Genomic DNA, 15,454 nt, shown 5'->3' with positions numbered 1-15,454 from the left:
AGATCGTAATTAGAACGTTTTCGTGTAAACGATCCAACAAAAACGGAACAAAACTTCCGTTTTTGTTGGATCGTTGTCGTGTAAACGCCCCCTAAGAAGCCAGATGCAGGGTTCAGTCACATGATGTGAAGGAACCAGTCAGCGACGTGAAGAGCCGTGACATCATCGTCTGGGCTTCCTCAGATCATTTAAAAGCTTTAGTGATAAATGACATAACAATTCCCTGAGTATTCTGTTTAGTTACTGAAACAGGAAAAGTTTTACTTATTTAAAATTTTAATATCTGATCAGGAATAACTGATGATGTCATAACATGTCTGAACTTTAACTGGTCCGAAATTTGGACCAGAACCCGACCTAAGACTCACCGGCTGAACGTTGTATCCCAGCAGAACAAACTTCTTGTCTGGAGAAACTGCAAACTTGGTAGCCTTAAACATTGCCTGTACAGAAAAAGAAATTAAATATTTTCTGCTGTGCAAAAAAACATCTGCCAGAAAATAAAACAGCAAATGAATTGTTTACTGGAAAGAGCTGATTGGTGGGAGACAGGAAGTTTAACAGCAGTGTTAGAGCCACCAGCCCTCCGCAATAAGAGCTTAGTAATATTATTTTATCTGAATGTTAGTTTGACTCACAAACGTTGAGTTTTTCAGCAGCAGCTCGGTCTCGTTGCTGTAGACGTTGAGTTTGAAAATGTCTCCGTTCCAGCTGCGGTAGATGACTTCCTGCGCTGCAGCAACAGAAACACTAAACGTTTATTAAAAACAGTAATTAAATATTATTTCCCATCATGTCGGAGCTGAACCTCAGCCCTTCATCGAGGTTCAGGTGCAGTTGATCAAAATCAACTGCTTAAATGTAAATGTAAAAGATGTTTTATTGGTTTTCGTTCTGCTGTTGGGTTTTTGCTAGTTCTCTTCAAAATGATTATTTCATAAAAATTTCAGATTAAAAGTATTTTATTGCTCTGTATTCTGTCTCAATAAAGATTTTTTAAAACATCCAGACTGTGTTTATCTTTAAGATTTCAGCTTCAAATTCTTCAGATGTTGTGAACTGTGAATGCTAACATTAGCATTAGCTGCTACGGTGGATGCTAACATCAGCATTAGCTGCTACTCAGTGGTGGGCTGTCAGGACCTTCTCTGCTACCCCTATAAAATTGAAAAGAAAAAGTGTAAAATGTTTCAATCATCTTTAATTGTATCCATAATTTAATTAACGAGTTGCTTATTGGTATTATTGAGGTTTCACATTAATTTCCTACTTTAAAAAGTGTCTTAAACGCATCTGGCGAACAGCTCCGCCTCAGGCCCGGCTGTGCTAATCCAGCCAAGTTCACCTGGCTGCAGCAAACAGGAAGGGGCGGGACGGACCGCCGTCAGTCTCTTACCTTTTTTGGAAATGGGACCATTGCAATCCGTTGCGCTATTTCCTATATTATCCGCGGCCTTCCGTTTGTAATTTCTTTTGAAATCTGTGATATTTCTTCATTTTAAGAAGGATTTTCACTCTTAGTGTGTTTTTGATCTTCTCTCTCTTATTTACTTCAGCAAAACTCACAGTTTTTAACAAATTCTGTAGCTTTCGGTGTACTTCTAAATCTGCTCCTCAGTCGCATCTTTTCGGGCCTGCTACTGCCTCTAGTGGCGTGGGGGTGGTAACACAACTAATCTAATTACATTACTAAATCAGAATACCACAAAGTCTTTATTATTATTAATTCTGGCATTACTGGAACAGTAACAGATAAATTCCCTCACAAAAGAACATGCCTTTTCATTTTCTTAAGGAAGTAGAGCTAATTAAACAACATAAACAAGATCTGAAAGCGATTCCAGTTTCTCTCGATGGCCAACCTGTTGAAACTGTGGCAAATTTTAAATATCTCAAGTCATTCCTGGACAGTCAGCTCGACTTTGCTGAAAACACTGACTGTGTCTTTAAGAACTGTTCTCAGAGACTCTACCTTTTAAGAAGACCTGGGGGTTACCCAACTTAAGGTTGTGTACAACCTCTAGTTAGGTAGAGGTTGTTGAGTTAAAATGTTAAATCTTAACATTCTAACTCAAGTTTTAACTTTTCATCTCCTTGGTGGTTTGGTCACATGAGCTGCAGACTAACACACAATCTTTTAAGAATACTTTGAATGGCAGGTAAAACAGCAGGTAAATAGTGGTGAAACCAAAAACAACTTTGTCTCAACTGTTTGCTGAAAGAACAAGAGAGACGGCAAGAAATATTTTCCATCTTTATTCATCAGTTTGAACCTCTGAGCACATGAAGGCATTACTGCGTTACTCTGGCAACTACATATTAGAAATCATTTATTGACAGTGCAATAATTATTCTTAACCAAACTAAATAATATTTACCTATAGCATGCTAAGTGTTTTGCTCTATTCACAAATTGTTGATAATGTGATTCTATGAATATGATTTATTGTTTAGAGTTGAAGGAAAAGTTCCATGTTGATAGACTAAATAGTTTCATCTTATTTTTTCCTATATATAAGACTCTACCAATAAAAAGTCTCTCAGAATAACATAGATGGCTCCGTAAAAACAGAAATGTGAATTTTTGCTTGTATCTGTTTAACAACCCTGGTTATTCTTTTGTACCTAATTCATTTGTTTGTTATTGACTTTTGCTCAATTAAATTTCTTACGTATACATTGCAAATGTTATTTTTATTATAGTTGATCATGCTGTTTTTCATGTCTCCTTATTTCTTTTGTTCCTCCTATAATTGATGGAGATATATAGATATTATTTTTAATGTATAAAAGTATTGTTTGTCATTTAATTAGCTCTACATCCTTAAGAAAATGAAAAATTAGCCAAAGATAATTTATCTTTGGTTAGTAATGCTGAAATTAATAGTAAATAATAAAGACGTGGTATTTTGATTTAGAAATTAGATTAGTTGTGTTACCACCCCCACGCCACTAGAGGCAGTAGCAGGCTTGAAAAGATGCGACTGAGGAGCAGATTTAGAAGTACACTGAAAGCTACAGAATTTGGTAAAAACTGTGAGCTGGGCTGAAGTAAATAAAAGAAAGAAGTTCAAATACATGCTGAGAGTGAAACTCCTTCCTAAAGGTGAAAATATATCAAAGATTTCCAAAGAAAATAAAAAAGCGGTGGCCGCGGATAACATAGGAAATAGCGCCCCCTTCACTTCCAGAGTGCAATGGTTCCATTTTCAAATAAGGTGTTAGACTCATAGACATAATATAAGCATAGACGCCTCATGGACCGCTCCGGCGCAGGAAATACGGCGGCCATCTTGGAGCGGTATACCCTCCTACTTTGCTCAACCAAAACAGCAGAAGATGCCTCAGCACTGAGGATATTGTTGTTCGGATCTATGGATTACTGATGTGAGGGCTCCACAGACAACATTTCACAAGTAAGATGGACATATTATTGTGTATATATTGTGATTAGAATATTACTTTACTCTATTTATGTCCACCGGCGAGATACCAGCTAATATTAGCTACAGTGCTTGGTGTAATACGAGTTCAGCCCCGCTATGAAGGCTAACTGAGATTCCGTAAATCTAAAAACATTTATTATTCTCTAACATTGACTTAGATTATCTGACACAAGGGCCTATATTAGAAATGAAACAATATAACACATATTATAAAACTTATGTGTTATAACATTCACCGGCAAAGTTTACACAGGTGGTAAAGACTATTATTTATATTCTTTCACTCTGTCAAAAGTAAGATACATCCTAAATCTTCCGTTTTTGTTTTGAAAGTTTCCTAAAGACACGATGTGAGGAAGAAGAGGGAGATATCTATAAAGAGAGACGGATTCACTGCAGGATGAATCTCACATCGGATTTTGGACCGTGTGTTAGCTTTAGTGGCTAACACACGGTTAGCCACTAAAGCTAACCGAGTCGGATTTTGGACTCAGCCGACGAGTCCAAAATCCGAATATATATATATATATATATACGTTTATATATATAATTCAGTATTAATTATTTATTTGTGCCATTATTAATCTTTATTTATTAGTGTTTGTATAGTTATATAAATATGTATTGATATTACTAAATAATTTATTAAATACATTATGAACGGTTGTGTGCTTTGTAATATGCTCTTCATACATCGATATCAGAATATTCCATTCCTATTCTATTGTTATAGCCACTAAGCATATTTAAATATGATGAACTATGTATTAAAAACATACTTAAAAAATACAATTGTTTATAAATGTAGCTTTGATAGATGTTTGAATATGGTTACAGTAACAAAAAGTGTGTTATGATCGATTAAATGCGCTGATACGTCATTGTGCTGCTAAACACATAACGCTGAGTGGAGTGGTGTACCGCTCCAAGATGGCCGCCCTAAATCTCGTCAGCGACAATAGGCGAGAGCGGTCCATGAGGGTCTATCCTTATATTATGTCTATGGTTAGACTGACGTGATCTGCCCCGCCCCTTCCTGTTTGCTGCAGCGAGGTCCTTCTCAATCCAGCTACTCTTAGTCAGAAACGGCGAGCAACAGGCCACAGTTGGTATGACTTTCTAACTTGGAGAAATAAAGAGTTTTAAAGGATTTCACCTTTTCTACGTAATGACATTTTTTCTCTGAGCTACTGCTATAAGTTTCATACCAACAGGACGGATGCAAATATTTTGAGACTCGTATATTAAAATCCATTCCCTCTTACATTAATAGACTAGAATGTTAAGCGTGATATAAATATTCTACATAATGGGCCTCTGTTTTGTAATGCTCTTAAGCTATTATGATGTAAAAAGAAAAAGCAGAGAATTTCAAACCATTTGCGGAGAACATTTTCAGCAGACACTGACTGAAAAAAGTTCAACTCATATGTGTCAATAAAGGTGTAAAAACCGTATTTATTTCAAGTAATCTGCAAAATAAAACCCGCCGTTTTAGGGCTTACATGGTTAAGAAACGTGATAATGTTACAAATATCTTTAAAATTTCCTATTCGGTCATATTTCAGTCCGTTTTCTCATCAACTTGCGAGGGTTTAGAGCGATGCGCGCTCCCGCGACAGGGGATGCAATGGACCTTACCAAGCTCCGCCCAGAAACGCCCCTAAAATCCCACGTGGCTGCATGTCGTCTCACAAACAGCCTCGCGGAGCTTAGTTTCTATGTGTAAACATGGCGTCTTTCGTTTCAACTGACTCTCTACAAAGTATTTCTGAGTCGATTAGTGTAGCCTTTCTGCCGGATTTTCAAAAAATATCAGCCACGACAATGGACAGGGGAACCAACAAGTTCATGTCATCTTTTTTGGACGACATCAAGATGTTTGAGCCACGATGCCTCCAACATTGAGCGCGTCGCAGCTAAATGCTACCGGTGGATGAGGAAAACAGCAGATCCTCACACCTCAGCATAAATATACTGTGGACAAGATCACTGATGCCTATTGTTCTGCAAGGCTGGGTAAGTCGGCATTCATGGGTTTGAGGGTTACTTTGGTAAATGTTTGAGTGTGCCTAGGCCTGATACTCGGTGCTAGCGTGGCTAACACGATTACAGTTTAGTAAAGAACCTTTTCAGGTAAAATAAAATTTTTAATGTATGTCAGATACGGTACACATTGCATATTGATCTGTTCAGCTAACGTAAGACTGTAACAGACAGGCTTCAGGGTGTAGAAGTTGTATCGGTACTGCCGTTATGCTGTACTTAGCTAAAAGGTTTTCATAATGGATGTGTTAATTACTGAAGCTGTAAATCAGAATCTCAAATGGATAAACAATCACTCAAAATATCCCCATTCACTAAACACAAAGCAAATCAATAATACTTACACCAGCACACACTCCTTTGTTCTTATTGATCCTACGACGGTTGAGCTGCAAATGCGGTCGTGCACAAGCTTTGATCCAAGCAAGGCATCCCGTTTCAGATTTGGGAAATCTGTGAATTTTAGTTCCACAAATACGATCAGGATACCTGACATCGCCTGAACAGATTCCCCTCTGACAGTGGAGAACCGTTCTTTATGGAGTCCTGACGCAAAAACTTTCTGCCGGTCTGCTAGTCCACAATGTGTTTACTACTGTAGCTTGTGGTAGCTGCGCTGTGACGTGAAATGGGCATTAGCCAATGAAACGCGGCCCCTGTGGTAAGGTCCATTCTGGGCAGGCATGCGTTTCTGGGCATAACACCGGTCTGTCCCGCAGGCCCGGATGTAAGTAAAAGCTTCCCCTGATTTCCCATGCTGTAGCAAACTTGATGTTTAAAAAATGGCTACGCTTCCACTTCAGATCCGGTTTACTAGTTGCTGACTATCTATGAGTGCTACGAGTGGCTAACAGCTAGCACTCAGTACAACAACCTGTGGGTTTTATTTACAAGTAATGGGTGGATGTTACTTTTCTGTTACATTCTCATACAAACGTTACTGAACAGTTATTTATTTTAATTGTTCACATGTGCTATTTGAGCAACATGGACTAACTTTTTATATACTTGGTTAAACTATGATCTTGAAACTGGAGCACCAGATATGCAAAAATCTTCCTGCAGACTTTGTTGGCTACCCTGATGGTCATCCTGGACAGGGCTGAGCCGCTCTTCCTCTCTCCTCTTTCTCTCTCCTCTTCCTCTTCCTCTCTCCTCTTCCTCTCCTCCAGAGTGACGAGTTTTCATCACCAGTAAAGTGTTAACCGTTCCTGCTCAATCTGCTGACCGTGGTCTGAAGACACAGGGGAGATGTTTCTCCAGGGCCGAAGTTTCTACTTCGGGGTTAACTCCCTCGCACGCCTTGAACATGAACCACGCGGTGGCACGGAGATGGTTGAGGTTAACTTTTAATAACTCCAGCTAACAGGTGAAAGCTGCACAGACTTTTCTTACAGCCGCTGCTCCGGTCGTCATCTACACACTCACTCCGCCTCACACACACTGTCTCTCCCTCGCTCCTCAAGGATGCAGGGGTTCCTTTTGTATGCAGCGCCCCCCTTCAGACCGGAGGACGACTGCCACACATCTCTTGCACCCGCACAACTCACTAAGCTAAACATCACATACAGTGGAGGCACTTTCCGCAACAAAAGGCAAACAGGTCTGATGTCTGCTTAGCTGCTAGAAAGTATATTATATATTCACTGTTCATTTTGTTATCCTGTTTGTACCCACAATAAAATTGAATCTCATTTGTAATACTCTACATTTCACAAACCTTTTTTTCCCCATTTCTCAGTTTTTATGTTATATCAAGTATTTGCATATAGATCAGGAATTCAAATGAGATGTTAAAACTAGAGGTGTGCCGATCGATCGGTCACCGATCATAATCGGGCCGATTTTCGTGAAAAAGTGCATGATCGGTGATCGCCGATCACGGTCTCTTGTTGCCGATCACCTGCTTCTCATTTCCAACCTGCCTGTGCAGCTGGTCTCCTCTTTCCTTCACTCTGCGCAAACGCGCAGCAACAAATCTTAAGCGATGTGGAACTATAACCACTGAGTGAAATGGGGAAGTTTGCGTGTTGCTGCGGAAAATTGAAGCAGGTCAAAATGCATCAACACAACGAAGCTAATATGACATAAAAACAATGAGATACTTGAGGAGTTTGGCTACATCGAGGCTCACTGCAGTAAAAAGACATACGGAGGATCAGATAGCAGGTAAAGCAGCGCACAGCTACAAACACTCACCTGGATTAGCATGACGGTCAGAAAGCTAAACAAATAACCTGGAAAATTATTTAAGTCTTCGAGCTGCGATGTCAGACGCTGGTTCTGCTACAGGTAGTTAATATCTGACAGACGGAGCTTCGCTTCTGCTCCACCTGGTAGTGACTCTCACACCAACCTGCTTAAAGCTGCAGCATCTAACTTAAAAAAATAAAGTTTACATACGTATTAAAACTTTAGTTGTCCTAACATGAGACAGATAATCTCTGAAAAAATAATCCATCTCCTCCCTGATCTGCATAATTACTCCGCTCAGTCAGAAACAGCCAATCAGAGCTAGCAGTAACCAGCTAGCCGCCATGCTAACAGGAAGTTTTCATTCAGTAAATCTGGATTGTTTATTGTAATGGATCATGTTTTTGCCTTTGAATGTTAAGTTTTATACTTGAACTTCTTGGCAACGTTGAGAGGTTTTATTTTGGCTCTTTGTATTATTTAGCCTCTTCAGAGCCTTCATGTGTTATCAGTCTGTTAAAGATAGTTTTATCAATAGTAGTACAATTTGCACAATGACTGTTTTGTTTAGTTTTCTTCTTGGAAAAAGTTATTAAAAACAAGTTTTTGTCTAAATTAAGGTAAATTCATGGTTCCTTTTTCCACATAATGTAACCGTAGTGTTTATGATAAAAAATAAATAATAATTATGTGATCGGTATCGGTGATCAGTATTGGTGTATTGGCCATCATGGGTGATCGGTATCGGTATCGGCAGGAAAAAACCTGATCGGCACATCTCTAGTTAAAATGCAACACTTTGAGGTAATACCAGCAAAGAAATGTGAATATTAAGCAATATGTAGTTAGTCATATAATTTAATATACTGAATAAGGCTGGATGATATGACTTACAAGATTTTTTTCATACCAAATTTGATTTTAATCGATTCCTCCCGTCCTCAATTCCTATAATAAAATCACAGAAAATACTTTCAAAAACTGCCTTTATTTCAACCATCTGTTCTGTGAGTTGTATGAAGGAGCATAACGGTCAGGATACAAGATTTTTTAATTGCAAAATGCAGTCATCGTTACAGCAGAATAAAGATGCAATTTTATAACAATGTCTTAAAATTACAAGAGTCGTTTTAATGAGAAATAAAGATTCAGATTGATCTGACGTAACCAGCTCAGTCCAGGTGGTTCTGACATTTGTCAGTAATCAACAGGATGTACATTTCCACCTCAACTGACCAGGTAAGGATTAAGGTAAAAATAAAAAATAGAGCAAATACTGTAAACAAAATGGAAAAAGCAACTGATAGAAATACTTTCTATATAAAGAAAAACAAAAACGTTAATAGCAGGAGAAAAGTTGTTGGTAACATTAGCTGAGCCGATCTCTAACCCTAACCCTAGCCGATTTATTAACTTACCTTTGAAGTTATTGTGAAGTTTTGACACATCCAGTTTAAATCCTTTGTTGTTGTTGGAGCATTTCAGGACGTCTGAATAATTTTATAGGCATCATTAATAGTCCTGCAGCGACTGAGGAGCCACTGTTAACATACTGCTGCCTGCGCACCGGAAGCAGGCTATGTGGAAAAAAAAAATGCGGAAGTGCTAAAACGGAAGTCCGTGGCATATACCCCATAGACATAATATAAGCATAGACGCCTCATGGACCGCTCCGGCGCAGGAAACACGGCGGCCATCTTGGAGCGGTATACCCTCCTACTTTGCTCAACCAAAACAGCAGAAGATGCCTCAGCACTGAGGGATATTGTTGTTCGGATCTATGGATTATTGATGTGAGGGCTCCACAGACAACATTTCACAAGTAAGATGGACATATTATTGTGTATATATTGTGATTAGAATATTACTTTACTGTATTTATGTCCACCGGCGAGATACCAGCTAATATTAGCTACAGTGCTTGGTGTAATACGGGTTCAGCCCCGCTATGAAGGCTGACTGAGATTCTGTTAATATAAAGAAATTAATTATTCTCTAACATTGACTTAGATTATCTGACACAAGGGCCTATATTAGAAATGAAACAATATAACACATATTATAAAACTTATGTGTTATAACATTCACCGGCAAAGTTTACACAGGTGGTAAAGACTATTATTTATATTCTTTCACTCTGTCAAAGTAAGATACATCCTAAATCTTCTGCTTTTGTTTTGAAAGTTTCCTAAAGACACGATGTGAGGAAGAAGAGGGAGATATCTATAAAGAGAGACGGATTCACTGCAGCACGGATGGATCTCACTGGATTTTGGACTCGTTGGCTGAAAAACATAAACATATATATATATATAAACATGTATTCAATATATTATTCAGTGTTAATTTTTATTTATTAGTGTTTGTATAGTTATATAAATATGTATTGATATTACTAAATAATGTATTAAATAAATTATGAACGGCTGTGTGCTTTGTAATATGCTCTTCATACATCGATATCAGAATATTCCATTCCTATTCTATTGTTATAGCCACTAAGCATATTTAAATATGATGAACTATGTATTAAAAACATACTTAAAAAATACAATTGTTTATAAATGTAGCTTTGATAGATGTTTGAATATGGTTACAGTAACAAAAAGTGTGTTATGATCGATTAAATGCGCTGATACGTCATTGTGCTGCTAAACACATAACGCTGAGTGGAGTGGTGGACCGCTCCAAGATGGCCGCCCTAAATCTCGTCACTCTTTGCACCTCAGCTTCCGCGTTCGGGGTAAAGCGGCTCGATTGTTTCCGATCCAATACAAATATCATTTACATTAGGTGCTTGCAGGGCTTGGCCAAGGTTTGTACATCGATCCGAAGCCCCAACAAGTCAGCTGGAGAAAGGTTTTAAGATGTTCGCCTCGTTATACATTCACTGACACGAAGGTGAGTTTTACTTAAACTTTGTGGCTAACATTAACGTTAGCTTATGCTAGTAGGCAATATTCTCGGACATTGTTCTTGTAAAATGTGCTATTTAAGTATCTAAACATTCTAACGGACAATGTATTTATCTTATTTTCAAGTATATTATGTGTGTTTATTGTCGTTAGTGTCAGAAACTAACGGGGTTCGGTTCCGGTTCGGGCTTTTTACTTCCGAAGCCTGACGAAGCTCAACAAGCCTCATAGCTTAACAGTAGCGCAGCTCTGGTGTCAGAGATCTGGTTCAGCTGTTCAGGTTCAAGTTGCTGCTTTTAGAAAAATATGACCGTGTTGCTTCATGTCTCCGTGTTATTTCGTTTTATTACCTTTGCATGTTTCTTGTTCAGAGCTCAGATAGGACGGTGTTTACAGCAGGATGTACAGGCGGATCAGTTGCTCGGCTGTCTGGCTCTGGTCTGCTCTCTCGTTCCCATAAACTCTTTCAGGCTGAATATAGAAGTGATTCCATGGAAATAACTCAGGGAGGCTCCTTTATTTACCATCCGTATCCCCGGTAGTTTTAGGCTGATCCGGAGTGAAGTGAAGGCTGCAAACTTTGCTGTGCGGCGTTAGCTGGTAGCGACAGATATTTACAAGCCAACTTCTTAATTCAGGATCGCTTGGAAATTAACGAAAACTTAAAAGCCCATTATATTAGGAAGACAACAATGTTAATAGTATTGGGGGTTTTTTGCCTTAAAAATAGGACTTAGTCTTTTCTACCAGTCATGGTAACTCAAAGCGGAAACAAGTGAGCCGCATTAGCTCCTGGAGATGTGACGTCAACGCCTTAGGTGCAAAGAGCCCATAGGCGAGAGCGGTCCATGAGGGTCTATCCTTATATTATGTCTATATATACTCCATTTACACGCCACGCTGCTGTTAGTGGATGTAGCTGTGCGTCGGATTTATGGCCGTACTGGAAACACAATGCAAAGGTTCCGGTTCTGGACCAAAGAATATAAAAATAAAAGAGTAAAGCGGTTAATTGCATTGAACTTTTAATTCATTAATAAATTAAAATTTAAAGTTCCCAACTTGGTGATAATCTTTGGAAAACATCTTTGCTGTTGTCTGATCTGCTGCTCTGCTCTCCCCCTTCATGACTGACTGATTAATTGACTGATTGATTAAACTTACCACTGATCCATTTTGCCTCCGGATCGTGGATCTGGAAGCTCCTCTGGAAAAGGTCATCCAGAGCCAGCGGCGCGCCCAGCAGCTTACCCGACCCATCTGAGAGCAGGAAGGAGAAATGAGCGCTCAGCGGAGGAGACGAGCGGCTGCTGCCATCGGCTCACCTTGAGACAGCAGGACTATGGAGAGGCCGATGCAGGAGAGGACAGCCATGATGACCAGCAGCGAGATGCCGATTCCCTTCCAGTTCCGGTCGGGTCCGATCGGCCCAATGTCCTGATGAACAGGAAGGAAGAACTTCATTAACTACAGGGAAAAAACGACGAGTGTAAGTTGGTTATTTAGCTGGTTTTAAAAGGAAAATAAACAACAGTTAATTTTAAGGTAATTTTATTTATTTCGTACATTTTCAGAAACAAGGCAGTTTAAAGTGATGGTTCATTTTTCATATTTTATTCTGACTTTACAAACGACACCATGGAGAAGAAACAGAGGTGAACTGAAGTTTCTATATTTACATGTTTCATCATTTCAATCAGAAAATGCAGAACTACGTTTGTTTAGCAGCTGGGAGGATAAATACACACATTTATGGATAACAGAGATGAACTCTGGATCAATGATGCATCCCTTCAATTTCTCCAGAGTCTTTGATGCTTCAGTTCTCATTATATATGAGTCCATGGGGGTCTATCCTTATATTATGTCTATGGTGCCGACAGTATAAAACACCAGAACTACACAATATCAGCTCGGTGTGACGTGAATCTTATTTTTTGTTTGAATTTAAAAAATAAAGTTCATGATCTGAGTCTTTATCATCATGATTGGGCCTGGAAATTTTATTTATAAGACAAAATAAAATATCTGGATTTATTTAGTCCATCAGAACCTTGAGGTTCTTCCTGAGTGTCGCTGCAAATCAGCATTGAAATATACGGTGGCCGACAGGTGCAAATGCGCAGCAAAAGAGAAAACATGCAAACAAAAGAAAAGACACACCCCCGAATCAAATGCAGCAAACAAAAAGTGTTGAAAACGGAAGTGCTCCAGACCACTAGGGGGAGTCTAACAAAAAATAGCTGTGTCCGAATTCAGGCTCTGCATCCTTTAAAGCGGGTGTTCAGAAAAGCAGCAATGGCGACAAAATAATTTTTGCTGTATTACACTTAAAATTACACAAAATTATTTTTTACAATGTTTTTAGGCGAGAATGTAGATGTGTAGATCTGAAATATCTGCTCGGTTCATTAATAAATCACCTACTTCCAATATTGCTCCGACGTTTTCGGAGATGTCTTCTCCCGCTGCATTAACAGCCAGCTTCACTCGCAAGCTATCAGCTGGCCGGGCGCTCCATGTAGATATTAATAAAGTATTTAATTTATTCCTGAGCAAATGGGTTTGACTGATTAAAGTTAAGCCTTCAAACATAGTTTATTTAACTGTAATGTCTTACTACCTGAGATCTGGAGAGTATTTGAAAATGAATAATATCCCTTGTATACATTAAACATTTTAGAATCAGACAGATTTTCTTTTTACTATGGAACAACCTTTATTACAAAAGGTGAAGAATAATACAGAAATAAAGAGTAAAAAACAACTGAGTCCGTTTTTTTTCCTTCGCTGCTCTGTGCTTCACGTTGTCACGGTTGCTAAGCAACATAACGCCGAGATGGAGGCTAGGCAGCTAGCCGGAGGCTACAGCTTCTCTCTTCTGGTCGTCCATATTCGTGGCCTTCGAAGGATCCGTCTTCTGTAGATCGGGCCGTTTCTCACATAGACATAATAAAAGGACAGACGCCTAATGGACCGCTCTCGTCTTATCAATACATACTTATATAAGTATACAAACATAAATAAATAATCATTAATACTGAATAATATACATTAGGCTATGCATGATTATGCACACATATACATATATATATATATATATATATATATATATATATATATATATATATATATATATATATATATATATATATATAATGTTTTCCAGCCTACGAGTTCTGGTTTAAGAGTGATTCAGCAGCTGAGATTGGGTCCAAAATCCGATACGAGATTCATCCGTGCTGTGCAGTGAATCTGTCTCTCCCTTCTTCCTCACGTCGTAGGAAACCTTCAAAACAAAAACGGGACATTTTCGAGTTATCCTACGTTGACTGAGTTAAATAATTAAGTAATAGCCATTGTCATCTGTGTAAACTTTGCTGGTGAATGTTATGATTTTTATAATATTGTTTCATTTCTATAGTAGGCTCTTGTATCAGATAATCTAAATGTTGGAGAATGACTGAAACATTGTAAGATTTACGGAATCTCGGTTAGCTGTCAGAGCGGGGGCTGAACACCAAGCACTATAGCTAGCATTAGCTGGTATTTCGCCAGTGGACATAAATACAGTATAGTAATATTCTAATCACAAAAATACACAGTAATATGTCCATCTTACTTGCGAAAAGTCTGTCGAGCCCTCACGTCAGTAGTCCGTCGATCCGATCAACAATATTCCGCAGTGCTGAAGGCATCTTCTGCTGTTTTGGTTGAGCAAAGCAAAGTGTATTTGCGCCGGAGCAGCCAATCGTGGGGGGGAGGGTGTACTCTTTTATTATGTCTATGCTTCGAAGGATCAGTTTCTCAGGGCCCTTGAAAGGATGCAGAGCCTAAATTCGGACACAGCTATTTTTTGTTAGACTCCCCCTAGTGGTCTGGAGCACTTCCGTTTTCAACACTTTTTGTTTGCTGCATTTCATTCGGGGGTGTTTGCTTTTTTGTTTGCTGCATTTAATTCGGGGGTGTGTCTTTTCTTTTGTTTGCATGTTTTCTCTTTTGCTGCGCATTTGCACCTGTCGGCCACCGTAGAAATAACCGCAGCTGCTGCGCTCCAGACCGTAATACGGAGAATCTCCCCACTGGACCAGAACCGAACCGAATCACATTAACCTGTTATAGAGAGCAACTTGCCCCTGGAAAGTGTCGTAAGATGCCCTTGTGGAGCTCAGGGAACTGTTGTGCTGTTCGTGGCTTTACTCTAATAATCAGATCACGTTTAGTTTGTGGCTGCAGCAAGTTCAAGATAAGCCACATCTGCATCTGAAGCAACTGACTCAGTGAAGTAGCTACATATGCTAGTGCGGGCAGCTACATATGCTAGTGCGGGCAGCTACATATGCTAGTGCGGGCAGCTACATATGCTAGTGTGGGCAGCTACATATGCTAGTGCGGGTAGCTACAAATGCTAGTTCAGGTAGCTACATATGCTAGTGCGGGTAGCTACTTATGCTAGTGCAGGTAGCTACAAATGCGGCCATTTCTTCAAGTTGTCATCCCTCCCCGCAATAGCTGTTAGTTGCAGTAAACCGATATTGTCACATTTAAGCTTTGATCGCTGGTGTTCCCACATATTTATACCCTAAAAGCGCTAATGAAAGCCGGTTAGCGTTAGGGTAACATGTAAACAAATGGCAGTTCTGGTTAGTGGCGGAAGTCGCGCCCATAATTCACACAAAGCATCATGGGACGTAGGAATGAGGTGGATGAGGACAAAATAACAGATAAACGATAAACCTGGGCAGCTCTACGCTGTTAGCAGCTCCTGTTAGCCGCTCCACGCTGTTAGCAGCTCCTGTTAGCCGCTCCACGCTGTTAGCTGCTCCACGCTGTTAGCAGCTCCTGTTAGTAGCT

General features: G+C 39.3%; 1 protein-coding gene across 1 annotated transcript in view; it reads right to left on the bottom strand.

The window, feature by feature from the left end:
• The window catches only part of LOC106911389 (inactive dipeptidyl peptidase 10-like), a 62,804-nt gene that overhangs the window by 34,199 nt on the left and 13,151 nt on the right, over positions 1–15,454 (bottom strand). Inside the window, exons 6-9 of the mRNA XM_088008425.1 lie at positions 11,926–12,037; positions 11,765–11,860; positions 639–733; positions 369–443 (exon numbers count right to left, since the gene is read on the bottom strand). Of these exons, the coding sequence (XP_087864551.1) occupies positions 369–443; positions 639–733; positions 11,765–11,860; positions 11,926–12,037 (378 nt within the window). The remainder of the gene's footprint in view (positions 1–368; positions 444–638; positions 734–11,764; positions 11,861–11,925; positions 12,038–15,454) is intronic.

Source organism: Poecilia mexicana, unplaced genomic scaffold, assembly GCF_051168715.1.
Source record: "Poecilia mexicana isolate PSO_F unplaced genomic scaffold, ASM5116871v1 scaffold_2, whole genome shotgun sequence".
NCBI lineage: Eukaryota > Metazoa > Chordata > Actinopteri > Cyprinodontiformes > Poeciliidae > Poecilia > Poecilia mexicana.
The sequence above is the reverse complement of the archived record's forward strand: the minus strand, read 5'-3'. Positions and strand labels throughout refer to the sequence as shown.